General features: G+C 43.4%; 2 protein-coding genes across 2 annotated transcripts in view; one reads left to right on the top strand and one right to left on the bottom strand.

The window, feature by feature from the left end:
* Nucleotides 1–1,331: 1,331 nt before the first annotated feature.
* Nucleotides 1,332–7,637, top strand: SLC46A2 (solute carrier family 46 member 2). Its single transcript, XM_032206387.1, has 4 exons — nucleotides 1,332–2,403; nucleotides 3,574–3,657; nucleotides 5,540–5,696; nucleotides 7,199–7,637. Exons 1-4 carry the CDS (start codon nucleotides 1,350–1,352, stop codon nucleotides 7,254–7,256), a joined length of 1,353 nt encoding a protein of 450 aa, XP_032062278.1. The 5' UTR covers nucleotides 1,332–1,349; the 3' UTR covers nucleotides 7,257–7,637.
* Nucleotides 7,638–8,072: 435 nt separating this feature from the next.
* SNX30 (sorting nexin family member 30) overlaps nucleotides 8,073–14,722 on the bottom strand; it is a 53,830-nt gene continuing 47,180 nt past the window's right edge. Inside the window, exon 9 of the mRNA XM_032206004.1 lies at nucleotides 8,073–13,321. Within this exon, the coding sequence (XP_032061895.1) occupies nucleotides 13,262–13,321 (60 nt within the window). The 3' untranslated portion in view covers nucleotides 8,073–13,261. The remainder of the gene's footprint in view (nucleotides 13,322–14,722) is intronic.

Here is a 14,722-nt window from a genome sequence, read left to right as displayed (position 1 = left end):
CCTCAACTTGAAATCTAAAACAAAAATTTTTGCATAAGTGGAGTAGGAGTGAAAAAATGAAACTCCTGAGCCATGAGTACACAGGCATTGAGTAGATGCCACCTGAGTCAATAGAGAGTGCAACAGATGGGGGGGGGGGTTAACATTGTTCTAGGAAATTAATCATTAATTTATTTTTTAAAGTCATCACCATAAATCTTCCCAGAGCATATTGTTACTCTGCCTGCTATGATTCACTAAGCTAGCGCAGGGTGAGATCATTATCATTTCAGTTAGCATTTCTGAGGCTGCCAAGTATCCCCCAAGTGTTTCCTACAGCTGGGGATGCACACACCTTCCCTGGCACTGGCAGCCTGGGTAGCAGTAAAGCTTGAGGCTGCCTGCAAGCTTTGTGACCCCGCACATGGCATCAGCACCTGCGGAAACAAACGGATTGGAAAAACCCTTCCCAGAGGTGGGCTACCACCCCAGCTTCCAGCTCCGGTTGTGGATTGCTAGGGCGCAGCAGTTGCCGATGCCTTGTTATAAACTGGGGCTTTTCTTCTCCTTTTGGAAAGTCCCACATTGTAAAGCCCAAGGACAAAGCACACAGAGTGGGAGGCAGGTTACTAAAAATAACTTTTTTTTTTTTTTTTCTATTTTCATTTTTTCTTTTTGGTGCAATTTCCTGGCTGTATTGTTGAAATAACATTGGAGTGTGATGTAGCAATAGGGCAGAGGGGAGCAGCTGAGAGTCAGAGATCCAGCAGCACACGTTTGTGTGGAAGAAAGGGAAAGGGCTGGCATGAAGGAGAATTGGTGAATTACCTAGCAAAAAAAAAAAAGCACTCAGCCTTTCCCTGTCCCCACAGCTGAGTGTGAGCATTGTTTCCCTGAGAGTCCTCTGGCACATGAAGGATGCCAACAGTGTGGAAAAAAAGTAAATAAATGCTGCAACCACACAATCATGGCATTTTCACTTCCTAAAGTGGGAGACAGAAATTCCCCCGGGTCATATGATCTGTGTTGAAATGGCACCAGGAAGAGCAGCAGCAGCAGTCAGCGAGTGCAGGGCGTCTCCATCTGTACAAAAGCCTCTCCTGCCTGAGCTGGAGGTCAGAGCAGCATAGGGATGTGTATGCATGTGCATACGTAGAGAGGCGAGGTGCAAATATCCTCCCAGCCGGATTTTCTCTTGCACAACCCTGATTCTGTGCAGCCCAGCAGACCTTTTATTTTCCCTCCGCCTCTCCACTTCAAGCATGCCTCCAGAGCAGAACTTCTGAAAACACCATTCCCTGCAGTGCCTCACTGGAAAAACAGCTCTTCTCCTTCCCTGAGAAGAGGCAAGCATCAGCACCGTGGTGGGGATGACGATGATGAGAACGTGGGTTGAGCCGGTGGTCGCGGGCTCCCAACTGGCCAGTGCCTTCTACGACACGGCGCTGCTGCTGGTGGTGAAGAACTACTACAACCAGACCAACTCAACTGCTCCCTCCCACTTAATGCAAGATGCTCAGCAGAAGGCTGTCTCTAATTTTTATATCATCTACAACCTCGTCCTGGGCCTGAGCCCGCTGGTGTCAGCCTATGGCTTGTCCAAGCTGGGGGACAAGGTTCATCGGAAGATCCCTATCTGCTTACCTCTTCTTGGCTACCTGGGCTCCAAATCTCTCCTGCTCCTCCTGATCCTGCTGGACTGGCCGATCGAGGTGATGTACGGGGCTGCTGCTTTCAATGGGCTAACGGGTGGCTTCACCACGTTCTGGGCAGGCATCATGGCTCTGGGATCCCTGGGCTCCTCTGAGAGCAGGAGGTCTCTACGGCTGATCATTATTGAGCTGGTGTATGGCCTCGCTGGCTTTCTGGGAAGCATGGCATCTGGCTACCTCTTTGTCGGCTTCAGCGACCGCTATCGAGAGGGCACTGTGCTGGTGAGCTGCAGCATCGCTTGCTATGCTTTCTGTCTCCTCTACAGCATTTTTGTCCTGATAGTCCCCAAGTCAGCACCCTCCTGCACAGCCAAAGCCAAGGGTGTAGAGGAGGTTGGTGGCCAGGTACCAGCTTGCACAGGAGCAGCAGAGAGTGCTCAGCCTTCGGAGAGCAGCAGCAAAGCCCCAGTAACACCCTCAAAACTCATCATCATCCTCCTCTTTGTGGCAGCAATCCTCTATGACCTTGCTGTGGTGGGCGCCATGAATGTACTTCCACTCTTTTTGCTCAGGGAGCCTCTGAGCTGGAATGCTGTGCAGATTGGCTACGGCAATGCCGCCGGGTATGCCATCTTCATCACCAGCTTCCTGGGGGTATTCGTGTTCTCCAAGTACCTTAGGGACATTACCATGATCATAATTGGAGTGGTGTCCTTCACCATTGGTGTCCTCATCATGGCCTTCGTGCGGTGGACGTTTCTGTTCTACATTGGTGAGTAGAGCTGGCATCAGTGCCCTCATCCTGCACCTCTCTCGTACAGCACCCTACAACAACCTAAGGAGGCACATGCTCTTGCCAATGCTTGGTTTAAAGCTAATTAACTTGAAATTTGTCGCCTGGCCATAATCCAGATCTGAGTTGGGGAAGAAGGCTCACAATGGAGGGAGGGGGGAAAGGAAGGAATTGTTGCAGGCTACCAGCATCAGCCAGCCATAAAAAGCACCTGCATCTCATGAGGTAAGGCTTAAAGCTAAAATGGAAAAAAAAATGCCAAAGATTTCCTGTTAAGTGAATATCCTAAGATGTGATTTATTTTTGTTACATTAAGGTTTTTATGTCTGATAAGAAACTTAATAGCGAAACATTGGTGTTGCTCTAGCAACTAAAATATTACGGGAATGAACTATACAAATCTCACACTATATATAAATGACCAAGGGATGGGTAACAATAGATGTGGCAGCATCCTGTGACGAAGGAAAGGCAAGTTTATTTTTGGGAGATAGCCTCCACAAGAACACAGGAAGCCAAAAACCAAGAACAGCATCCCTTGTGGCAGTGAGATGGGTGATTCATACCTGACTAACCGAAAGAGTATCATACGTTGCATGGCTTTTGGGTCTTGTTTCTGAAAGTGAGAAAAAAAAAAAGTCTAAGAGAAATGAGCCAAAGAGGTTTTTCTGTTTGTGCCTACAGGAAAGGAGAAATCAAAAATTAAACAAGTATGCTCACAGTAGAGAGAGACTAAAATACTGCAGGCCAAAAGCACCATGAGATAAAACATGGTGTTATGAGTATACTGTTCTTGTCAAAGCTGTTAGCATAAGGTCAGACTTGCGTCATCCACCTCACTACCACAAAGGACAGTGCCCTCTAAAGATACAATGGGATTTGGGGCTGGGACCCAGAGGCCATGGCTGGCTGGGTCAAAGTGCCTCTGCTAGTTGCAGCAATCGGTGGCTTATCCACCACCTCCCGGATGAAGCAAGGAGCTGCACTCCTACTGAAGATCAGTACTAGTTTCTGAGGCTCAAGGGACACGACAAGGTGAAGCAAAGGCCCTGCCCAAGCCAGAGGCATGCAGCCTTCAAAAGCAGTGGTTGCTGTGCTATGAGACAGGGAGCAGCTACTGATGATAAGCACGTGTTCATTGCATTGCAGCACGGGCAGTGATGCTCTTTGCCCTCATCCCCTTGCCAACCATCAGGTCCATGCTATCCAAGCACGTTGAAGGATCATCCTATGGTGAGTACATCGGTTACCTCTCTGATCAAAAAGCTGTCAAATCCCTCCATTTGGGTACAAGAAAGTTAAGTTAGTGCTACAGCCTGTGCAATGCATCATAAAACCAGAACAGCTGGTACTGCAAACAGGGAGGAGCAGAGAAACTTGCAGGACCAGCCTGTCACGTCCAAACTTCTCCTCCCTAATTGCTTCATCATTTATCCACAAAATTTTCAGAACATGCTTCAAGAGATTACTATCAGTGTGCAGCTCAAAGGCAGGGAAAATAATATCTGAGGTACTGCTCAAAAACACAGTGCTCCAGGGAAAAACAAGGCAATGCTAGGCTGAAGCACAGTGACACTCACATCATTTATATTTGGCTTATTTTACTTCCAGTTTTCGGAAGAATGGATTTCTTTAATCTTTTTCCGTTACGGTCTCTAAATACGCTTCCAAGCTTTTCTTGGCAATTTGTTCCTGTCAGAACATAATTTAACTAACAAAGAATAAATTTTGCCTAAGAAAATGACCCTTTTTGTTCAAGAGGAGAAACAATTCCTAATTTTTCTATTAACTTTGCATTAGAAAATAATGAAATGTATGTATTTTACAACATCATATTGGAAGCTGCTATTTTTACTCCAATGGCTTCCTTTTACTCCAATTGCATCCTTTCCCTTCTGCCACATCTCAAAACCAGGAGCAGAACTGTCCAGCTCACTGCTGATCAGGCTGCTTGTGCAGCCCCACTACAGTGTGGGGACACAGTTCCAGAGAGCTAACAGCTTCCAAGACAGTAGGTTAAAACCCCCACCTGACATCCAGTGCTACATTCATTTTTCCTCAACAGAGGGTTACCATGCAGCATTTTTTGTCTGGATAGCTTACAAATGCGATCGAGCAGATGTAGAAATTAACTTGCAGTGCTACTGCTCAATACCCGAGCTCACTACCCTTACATTGGAGAATAATATACGAAACAATCACATGAAAGCTGTGCTCTGTCACCAGTTCATTCTGACTGCTGTTGTTCCTCTGTAGCAAGCTCACATCCCTGCCACAAACCATGCAGCTCACACCCAAAATTAATCATGTTCTTCAGTCATTGAAAAATCAGCATCTTTTGTCTTTAACCTTCACCATAAGCTATGCATGCAGCACCTGATTGCAAGAAAAGAGCAGTTCACAAACAGGACAGTGCAGCAGAGCAACATTGCCTCCTCAGCTGGTGGCCACTGGCACTGTGCATGTGGAGCAGGCTTCAAGGGCAGCAGGGTTGGTGCACAACCCTAAATGTGCTCCTAGTTTGCATGTTCCAGGAGGGCTGGGTTGCCTTCTCTTTCCCCATTTACCATGGTATAAACAGAATGGTGCACTTCAGCAAAAATGGTTATTCCCAAGCTGTTCCAGCTGGGATTCAATTTCTCCCTTTCCTCCTCCATAAACATCACACAAATCACAGACAGTTCCCCATTCCAGGCACTATAACATTTCAGACCAATGGACAGCACTTCTGCACTATGGCAGAAGCAGCCTCTGCCTGAAATCTCTTACATCCTGAAGATGTTAACCCATAACTACTTTCCTATATCCTATGGAAATGAGCAGTTATTTCCCAGTTTATGGCTGCTCTTCCAAGCAGCAACCTCAACATCTAGACTGTTTAAGCAAACAGTTTTCAAGCTACGTCTTTGTCCTATGTCTTAAAGAAGGAAGAGACACTCAATTCTGCTCCAGAACAACAGCAGAAACAAGCTCATGCAATCCATCACTCATTAAGCCATGACTACATTGCTTTTCCAAGCCATGGTGGTGGTGGCACCTGAATGCTGAAGGGAGGTACCACAACAGTTTTTTTTTTCTTTTCTCCCTGATGATAAATGATGTTCTTGTTTTACAGGTAAGGTGTTTGTCCTGCTGCAGTTGTCCTTAGTCATCACAGGAGTAGTGACATCTACAGTCTTCAACAAAATCTATCAAAGCACACTGAACTGGTACAGCAGCTTCTGTTTCATTTTGTCTTTTCTAGCTGGCTGCCTCAGCCTCCTCCCTTTAAGGTAAGGAACAGGAATGGTTGTCTCTGAAGGGGCATGTTATGTTTTCTCCTTGCTTCATGTTTCTAGGTATTATGTGTACAATAAAGATTTGAAAAGGAAAAGTGGTTTTGGATTAAAAAAAAAAAAAAAAAAAAAAAAAAAAAAAAAAAAAGGAAAGGAAAGGACTCAAAAAGTAAAACAAAAATTCTGTGGAAAAGAGGTGACAAGTACCAAGAAGGTTCAAAGAGTTCAAAGAGTTAAGCTTTCAAGTGATATAGCCACTGTTTTTAATCTTCTTTTTGTTTGATGTATTATGAATTGCTTGTAGGAGGAATATTTGGCAGAGTTTAAGAGCTAATAATCCCAGGGGACAAAGCCTCTGCACAAATGCCGTGCTTGATATTGCTAAAATAGTACTAAGTAGAAAGAGGGAATAATCCCACACAAAGTAAAACATTTTTTTTTTTTTTTTGAAAATCCATTATGGGTTACTTACTCATTGTGACAGAATAGTTTGAGTCTCCCTTGGGTGTTTCTTTCAAAGGTAAATCATTATGATACAGTAAAGAAAATGGTTACTTTTCTGATCCAGTGAGATTGCCCAATTGTACAGCTACAGAGTGACTGAGAGTTAAAATTTTAAGAACAAGTTTTAAGTGCAATCCCAGATAATTTAAAGAGAGAAATCTGAAACACCTCCACCTACTCTTCTGGAGTCTTTAAAGGATCTCCCCCTAAATATCCCCTTGCTCACCACCCCCTCCCCAAACCCCTCCAGCTGGATACATTACTAGAAACAGCAGGACCCCATGAAGATAATACAAAGTGTGATAATGCCAATATCTAATCTATGCAGCGATACTCTCATTCAGATGTAAGACAGCTAACATCTGATCCCAGATAAAACCCTTGTCAAGTTTGATTTCAATTTTTAAAGTTTCTCCTTGTATTTTCTAACTCATCATTTCTTAAACATAACCCTACTGTTTAACAGTGAGTCACTGCAAGCTGCTCAGCTGCTTTACCACACACACTCCCAGTACAAGCAGTCATTACAAGCACAAACACAGGTACTGGGAAAAAATATGTAAGATACAAGAAACACATTTTTTTTTTCAAGTGAGAACAGTCCATTACTGGAACAACCACCTCTGGGACAAGGTAGCATCCGCATCACTGGAGGTTTGCAAGACGTGGTTGAACAGGGTGCTAGATAATCTCACCTAGGCTCTCTTTTCCCTGTGAGAGATTGGACCTGATGGTCTTTTGAAGTACCTGGGTTGTACTGTGATTCTACAAAAATCTGAAAGGCAACAAATGGTGGCAGCTTCATGGCTTGTACATACAGTGGTAGCTTACAGAGAAGCTGGCTGATTCTCGAAGGGAAGTACATGAACACTCAGCTAGCTCCAGACACCACAGCAGAATTTAAGCTAAAGACTTAGTAAGGAACATGCAAACTGTATTTTGAGAAAGTAGTTTGGTAGCCCTCTTGTAATCAGCGTTTTTATTGTTCTTTACAGCATTGTGGCCATCAAACAACGTTCAACCACTGGCTCCTTTCAGATTCTCAGCAAGTGACGGAAGCTTTACCACCGAAAGCATCTTTTGGTCTTGATCAGTTCCCTGAGCAATGCAAGTGGAAGGCTTCCGAGCATTTGTCCCTACCACTGCCTTCGTTACAGGAACCATCTCATCCATGTCTTCACCTCACAGCATGCCACAGTCCCTCAGCCACTGAGCTTTCCCAGGACAAAGAAGTTTGCCCTGTTATTTTTGCAGTACATTATTTTGCAGACAATATGCACCGGCTGCTGAACACCAGCAGTCTCCACAGCACCCTGCTTCCACTCCAGGCTACTTGGCCGTAGCGGAGACAGACAAGAACAAGGTAGAAGTGACAAGGGTGTTTCCAGGCACATCATCCAATTTAGAAGGGGAAAGCAAAGGATCAGCTGTAGTTCTTCTCGTCTTTTTGGTCTGAAACCTGAGGATAGTGCTGTGACTGTGGCTTTTGAGGCAGGTGTCCACAAGCAGCATGCAGTGTGTGCATGGTGGTCAGCAGGATGTGCCTACTTTCTGACACAAAGTATGGACAAGTGTGAAGAGTGTCAGCCCAGCTGACTTATCTTATGGAGAAGACTACTGAAATACAGAAAAAACATGGTAAAAAAAAGTAAGATTAAAGTACATTTTTGTAATCCCTACAATAAAAACACTCCTCAGTAGATGTTCACACCCCTAGAGCTTATATTGGCAATGGAACAAGCCTTTAAGGGAAGGATATTTCTTCAAATAAGATAATAAGCGGCACAGAAAATAAGTGTACATATAATTTCAATGGCAAAGGCAGAAAAAAAAAAGAAGAAAAAAAGAAACACTAAATTCTAGGTAAATGAGTAATTTTTTAATACATTTATTGGTCCATTCCATTAAATTAATTGAGGTAAACAAATGGTGCATTTAAAAAAAATGTACACATGAATAGAGAATTACAAACAGTTTTACCTCGAAGTGTTTTTTCTCCATCAATACTAGTTCCATAGTAAACAATGCACAAAGTATATCTATACAGAGATATATGAAAGGGTATAGAAACATGCCAGCACCGTAAGTCAAGACAACATTCCGTAACCTGTGAGTCTGAACAAGAGCACAGCTGTCAGAGTTGGTTGAGTGCATGAAACAAGAGCCTTGCTCCAAGTTTTACACTGTTTAATGACCTAACTCACACAGAGACACATCTTTTCACAGCTTTCAGTTTGTTTTTTGGTGGTACAAGGGTGACCTTAGGATGCAAAGTAACACGTTCCAGTGCATGGGCTTGCACAAGTCAGAAGTAGCACAGTTGGGGCAACAAGTCAGCACCAGTTCAGTCATCAGCACTGACTCCTTGAACAAGGAGAGAGGTGGGAACCAGGTCAAAGCCAGACTGCTTTCACCTGCACTGCTGGCCTCCAAACCTTGAGGAGTGACAGATCAACACATCACACAGGAAAGGAGAACAAGGACAGTGCTCCTTTATTCTCATGTGCTAAAGACTAAAACCTTTGGCTGTTCTCTGTTGCAAGACTGTCCTCTGCAATCTGTGCCCCTGTGTGGTGGGAGAGTGGCACTGGCCCAAGCTCTGCTGCCTGATCCAAAGAGGTGGACACATAACCCAGCAGCAGAGTTCAGGAAAGGATTTAGCTTCAAAGTGTAGAGTACCAAGGCCTTCAAAGTAATCCAGGACAGTGAGTAACCTTTAAAGTTTTAGCATACCACTTGCATAAGGGCGATTTATTTATGCCTTTTCAGAAAGTGCATTACCTTCTGGACAAGTACTGTGCCTCAGCCACACAACCTTAAAACTAGCCCAGTTCATTACTGAGTACTGGTACAAATCAGAGACCCCAGCAAGGCTCTGAAGTGCTGTGTGGAATTAAGCATCATCACTTCCTTCTTTATACTGGTTAAGCAGCACCCCCAGAAACTTTAAAATGCAACCTTCACAGTCCCAGAAGGCAAGTTCATTACTTTTATCCCCAGTTTTACTTCACCGAAATAAATTTGGTAGCAAGTCTTCTATCCCAGAAAGTGATCCCATTTTCCCAAATTATTGGTTATTTTCTAGTGAAAGGCTAACATACTAAGAAAAAGACTGTTCTACGATCAGATTTTAAGAAGACTGAACATCTAATAAGCTACTTTAGTCTACTCCTGTCTACACCATTTGCTTAGTGGTTATCAGCACCAGTGTCTTAGATTTCAAACAGTCTGCAACCTTGTGCACAATTACTTAGGTTTTAACAAAATCGTGCCTCCTGTTACAAGAGCAGTCCCTGCAGTGCTCTGAGGGAATTCTGTAATTGGAAGCTGCAGGATGCGACCTGAAGCAACATGCACCACGAAGAGGCTGTGCGGATCCACCACCACAAGGCTACCCCACAGCACATCTGCAGGACCATCTCTGCCACTCTGCGGAAGTTTCTTTTTGGCTTAGCCCACTGTGCTACCCTTAGCGTTTTGCCAGTGCAACAAAAATCCAAGCAGACAACTTTGAAGAATCCATAGTTTATTCTTTGTTAAAGCTCACGTCTGAAGAGTTAGTATCTTTAGGGCTAACACTCATCACCATTTCATTTTTCAACAGATACCTGAAAAAGCCACGATGTGTCAACATTTGTTTATTGCAAGAGTCAGAACCTGATAAAAACACGTATGAACAATGCACAGCTCCTTACTGAGTACAAAAACAAGATCTCAGTGCTTGCTTTGTTGTGCTGGTGCCAGTTGAGAGAAGAAACAAACACACTAGAAGTTATGCAGGAGTAACCAGGACAGTGGTGAATTATGCATCCTCTGAGAGGATCTTGGTTTGGCTGTGGGAAGCCAAGCTAATTTAAGAGCTGTTGAAGGACCCTCATCTTAAGTAGGTTCATTGGAAGGGTGCAACTACTTTTATCATGATTTCAGTGCATGCACAGAAGGTGACCATAAGTGACTGAACTCTCAAGACAGTACCCAAAAGATAAAGCTCCTGCCCTACTCCTGCTTCCCTTCCCCAACATCTTTTGCTTTTCACACTATAAAGGTTTGGGTACTTCAGAGAGAGACACCCACCACATAAGGACTACACAATAACATGTCAGAGTTTCACCAACACCTCAGATCTTAACCTCACACAAACACCAATTAATTAAGAGCACTCTTAACACCTTTAAGGAGTTTCCTGCTATTTTGCAGTTCTCCCTTTCTGCACTGCTGCCACAAACCCCAGTCTCTCCCACAGTTACCCAGTATTTACAGCAACAATTCTTTTTTTTAATAGAGACTCCACGGTGACCCATAGGAGCTAAAAGACCCACCCCTACACACTCGTCTTACACTACAGCAATTCTTGCAGAGGACTTCTCTTTTGAACATAAGTTTTACTTCCTCCATAGATGTCTGAGAAGTTTTACTTTCCCAGATAATATAAGAAATCCTGTTTGTGACCACAGCCTGAGGTGCATGTTCCAGCCTTTCCTCCAAATTAGCTTGTAGGTGCTACAGAGCCACATATTGCAACCAGGAAGTGTAAAGCATGCTTGCCTTTCAACAGCTCAATCAGAAAGAGATTTATCTGAAATCAACACATACTTTGGTCTCGTAGTAGTTGAGAAACCACGATGCACAATCAGCGGCATCATGTTAAAGAAAATCTAAGCTGATCTTGAACCACTCCAGCAGTAACTCATGTAAACTTCACTTGGAACTCCCCACTGCCCCTTGCACTTCTCACGAACAGCTGTGATGTCCACTCCTACATTCCCCAGAACCAAGCCACATTTCAGTTTGACACAACACTAAGTGGGAACGGGATGTCAGTGTTGTAAGGTATCAGACGAAACCTATGCACCTGCAGGAAAACGACACTCTCTCCACTCATCTTGCACATTTTTGATGAGGTGGAAGAAAGAACGTCTCAATACAAGTTCAAATTATGCATTGCTTGACTCCCAGTCATGTTGCAGAGTCAACTGAAAAGCTTCAGTTACCACGCAGGCACCAGCTCAAAAAAGCATGATGATCTGTATGTGGGAAATAGGGAAGACAGCAATTGACTGTAACCCTGAAGGTCAAACTGTAAAGTGTTATGCATTTAGAAGTGCTTATTTTAGAAGGGAGAGATTGAGGAAGACACTAGTTTACTGCTTCAAGATGATCTCTTTAAGCATTCCCCTTGCACAGCAGGAGTGGTTAGTTGTTCCAAACCTAACAGCAACTTAGAGATCTTTACACCACAGAAGTGTACATCAGTGAGCTGTGAACTTAAACCAGAAAGCACAGTTTGGTTAACTACCAGAGAACTGTCAATGGAAGTTGAGTCAAAAAGGAAAAACCCCTTAAATGTCTTAAACCTGGCTTTTGCACCTGGAGGGTATTACCTCATTAGCCCGACAGCAACCACATTGCACCAATAACTCACCGTGACAGCTGCTGCAGAGCCACCGTGCTGAGCAGGGGAGTTTCAGGCAGACTTGGTGTTTATGAAGGGACAAAGTGCAATCCAGACTAGTGTACCTGACAGGTAGCCACAGGAGAACACAGAAGTTGCATATACCCGGTCACCTTTCAGATTCTTCTCAAGAACGTTGCCAGAGACCAAGCAATCACTCACGTTTAGCAGTAAGCACTCCATGTTATTTATTCCCCCAAATCCCAACACTACCCTGGTATTAGCTTCCTCACTTTGGATGGATAAAAGGAGTTTTATCTGCATGCTGTTAAACCATGACTCTGAAACCCATTGTGAAAGCATTCCTCTACTAAGGCCATTAACACTAAGCAGGCATTTATTTGAGGCTGGACTGCAAGAGAAAAGAGAAGGGACTTGCAGAAGCAGTTACATTTCTAAGGGCCAATGAAAACTACTAGGAAAATAGATCTGTACCAAAAGAAGTCTTAAAAGACTTGCCATGTGGTTCAGTAGAGAGAGTTCTGGACACTATGTGTACCTGATAGGGTACCTATCTACCCCCACGGACCTGTTTAAGGCAAGTTTCACACACACAATGACGCTTGCTGCAGGCAAGCATTTGACACTTTTTGGCTTTTGATTGCTACTGAAGAAAAAGGAAAAAAAAAAAAAAAAAAAAAAACAACAGGGAGAGAAAACAGTTCTACCTTCTTTACCACAGCAGGCACCTGAAGTAACCAAGCCCACCGAGGCTGTAGTTCAGGAAAAATGAAACACAAAAGAAATCATAGCATGGTTCAAGAGAATTCTACCATGCAACTTCCAGAGCTACCTTCAGAAAAAACATACCAAAAACTCGTATTTGTTTCCACCATTCCCGTAAGCCCTGAAAGGCCGCTGTTCAATTCACTCCCAGACCCAGGCTGATTTTGATCCCCACATCGGTCACAAGTACACTTCAGCCAACTGACATTACTTCATAATCACCAAGGTAAACAAAGATACTCAGTATGAACCAACAGCATGCCACACTCACAAAAACCACAGTTCATGCTTGTATCACAGGCTATGTGCAGGTGGTGTCAGTATGCTCTGTCTAGGACCAGCCCAACTCCCACACAGAAAAGTCTCCAGAAACCCTTTAACGGGAGCATACGTCGGTGGTAGCAAACCAGAAAATATTCAATCCCACTCTTTCTCTCTCCATCCAAAAAAAGAGATAAGGATTGGTTAGGGGGTACTGTATCATGGGAACTATTACCTTTTCAGCAAACAAAACAGAAAGGTAATAAAGATGTCATTTGGCACCTTGTAGTAGAGTTTTATTTTCATCTTTTTAGTGTTCTACTCATCAGTTCCTTCCAGACTAAAGAGGTAAGTTTTATGATCCCCATGCACTTTCACTATAAGCCCCATATCACTCCATAGGATAGAGAAGGAACCATTCAAGATAACTCAAAAAGATGAAACATACCCCAGTTTAAACAGAAAATGAGGAAAAATTCAAATAGTTTTCAGAGGGTCTGTTCCAGCTTCAGCACAGCTGGCTTTTCAGTTAATGTGACAAAGAAGAGTCCTTCACACAGTTCCAGTATGTCTAGTGGTACTGAGCACGGAAGTGCTAGGCTGTCCATGAAGGTACTTCTCATTTGGTCTCTGGCTTGTCTTGCAATAGTGGTATAATTGACTCCCACGCCGTAAGGCACTGAAGGAAGAACCAAAGATTAAAAATGCAGATGGTGTATCAGCCCTTGTAATTTTTGACCCCCCCCTTTCCATACCAACAGAGTGCAAGTTCAGAAAGGCTAGCAGAATCTTTATTGATTATTTCATGAGGAAAAATGCAGAAGCTCAAACAGCAAGTGAAGTGTTCAGAAAGAACAGCTGCAATTTACAAACAAAAGCAGCAAATTAAAGCTTTCCAAAGTCATCGGCTGGACCAAGCTATTAAGAATGCATCAGAATACCTACAGTTTTCAAATATCAGCTGGATTCTTCTGAAGCGAAGGACACAGCTTTCAGCTAGGCAGACAATCTGTTTCTTGTAGAAGTTCGCATTTGTGGTCTGACTGTGGGAGGGCGCTATTTTGGACACAATAGCAGCTATTATAGCAGCAGCCCAGCAAAGTTATTTGCAAAATCTATGCAGTTAAGGCAGGTAATTCAGAGGCACTGTGTACCCCAGTACATCTCAGGGACTTGACTATACTTCATGGGACTAACTGTTTATTCTCTGGTATAATAAAATAAAAGCAAAGCCTAGTTTCTGTGCTAGTACAAGTGCTCTCCAGACTTTGGAGTAATTTCCTGAGATGTGTATATTTAATTCCAGGTCTTCTGCAATGTTTCTTTACTGTCTTCCACCAATGGAGAGCCCAGGAGTCAAAATGGGCACAGACCATGGACTACATTTTATTAAACACTGGGAAAGGTCAAATTCATCACCAGCTCTTATATCCACAAGTCACTGTTGTCAAGCATCACCTTGATAGATCTTGTTGATAGTACTGAAAATGAATAGAGTGTTTCTAGCTGTGTACCCTATAAAGATTAGACACTTTCCTACCAATAAGTTTCTTTGCTGCAGCCAAGAGCAAAACTGAAGGGATACTACTAGATGTTCAGTGCAGTCTTTAATACCACAGCAGTCACAAAACAGGGAAGAAAGCCGGGTGAAATGAAGTTTGCATGGTTAATTACGAATTGTTGACAGGACAGACACTGATTGGAAAGGGAAAAGGAAGTGCAAACTAGTACATTACATGGAGAAGTAACCTAGGATAGGAAGAAATTTGCAGAGTACATGTGGAAAAACTGCAGTGGGCAAAAACATAAGGCAAGTCACCATGCATACACCTAGTAAGGTTTTTTTGTTTGTTTGTTTAATATATTGATATGTGGATTTGGTAACGTCGTTCTTCTCACACGAAGGAAAACTGGACTGCCAGCATAAGCATTTCAACTCCTTTCACTTTAAAAGGAAATCATCTGACATTTAATCAGAGCACAAATACTGAAATTCAGAAAGAGCAAAGGTATAACTCGCTAGGTATTTCCAGGCCTAGCCATAGCAGGTGTAATCTATATACAGGTCCAAGGAGCACAT

This window comes from Aythya fuligula, chromosome Z (assembly GCF_009819795.1).
Source record: "Aythya fuligula isolate bAytFul2 chromosome Z, bAytFul2.pri, whole genome shotgun sequence".
Lineage (NCBI taxonomy): Eukaryota > Metazoa > Chordata > Aves > Anseriformes > Anatidae > Aythya > Aythya fuligula.
The sequence above is the reverse complement of the archived record's forward strand: the minus strand, read 5'-3'. Positions and strand labels throughout refer to the sequence as shown.

Coding starts and splice junctions, on each gene's coding strand:
- SLC46A2 (XM_032206387.1), top strand. CDS start 1,350: ATGACGATGATGAGAACGTGGGTTGAGCCGGTGGTCGCGGGCTCCCAA. Junction 2,404..3,573: donor GACGTTTCTGTTCTACATTG/GTGAGTAGAGCT, acceptor ATTGCATTGCAG/CACGGGCAGTGATGCTCTTT. Junction 5,697..7,198: donor CTCAGCCTCCTCCCTTTAAG/GTAAGGAACAGG, acceptor TGTTCTTTACAG/CATTGTGGCCATCAAACAAC.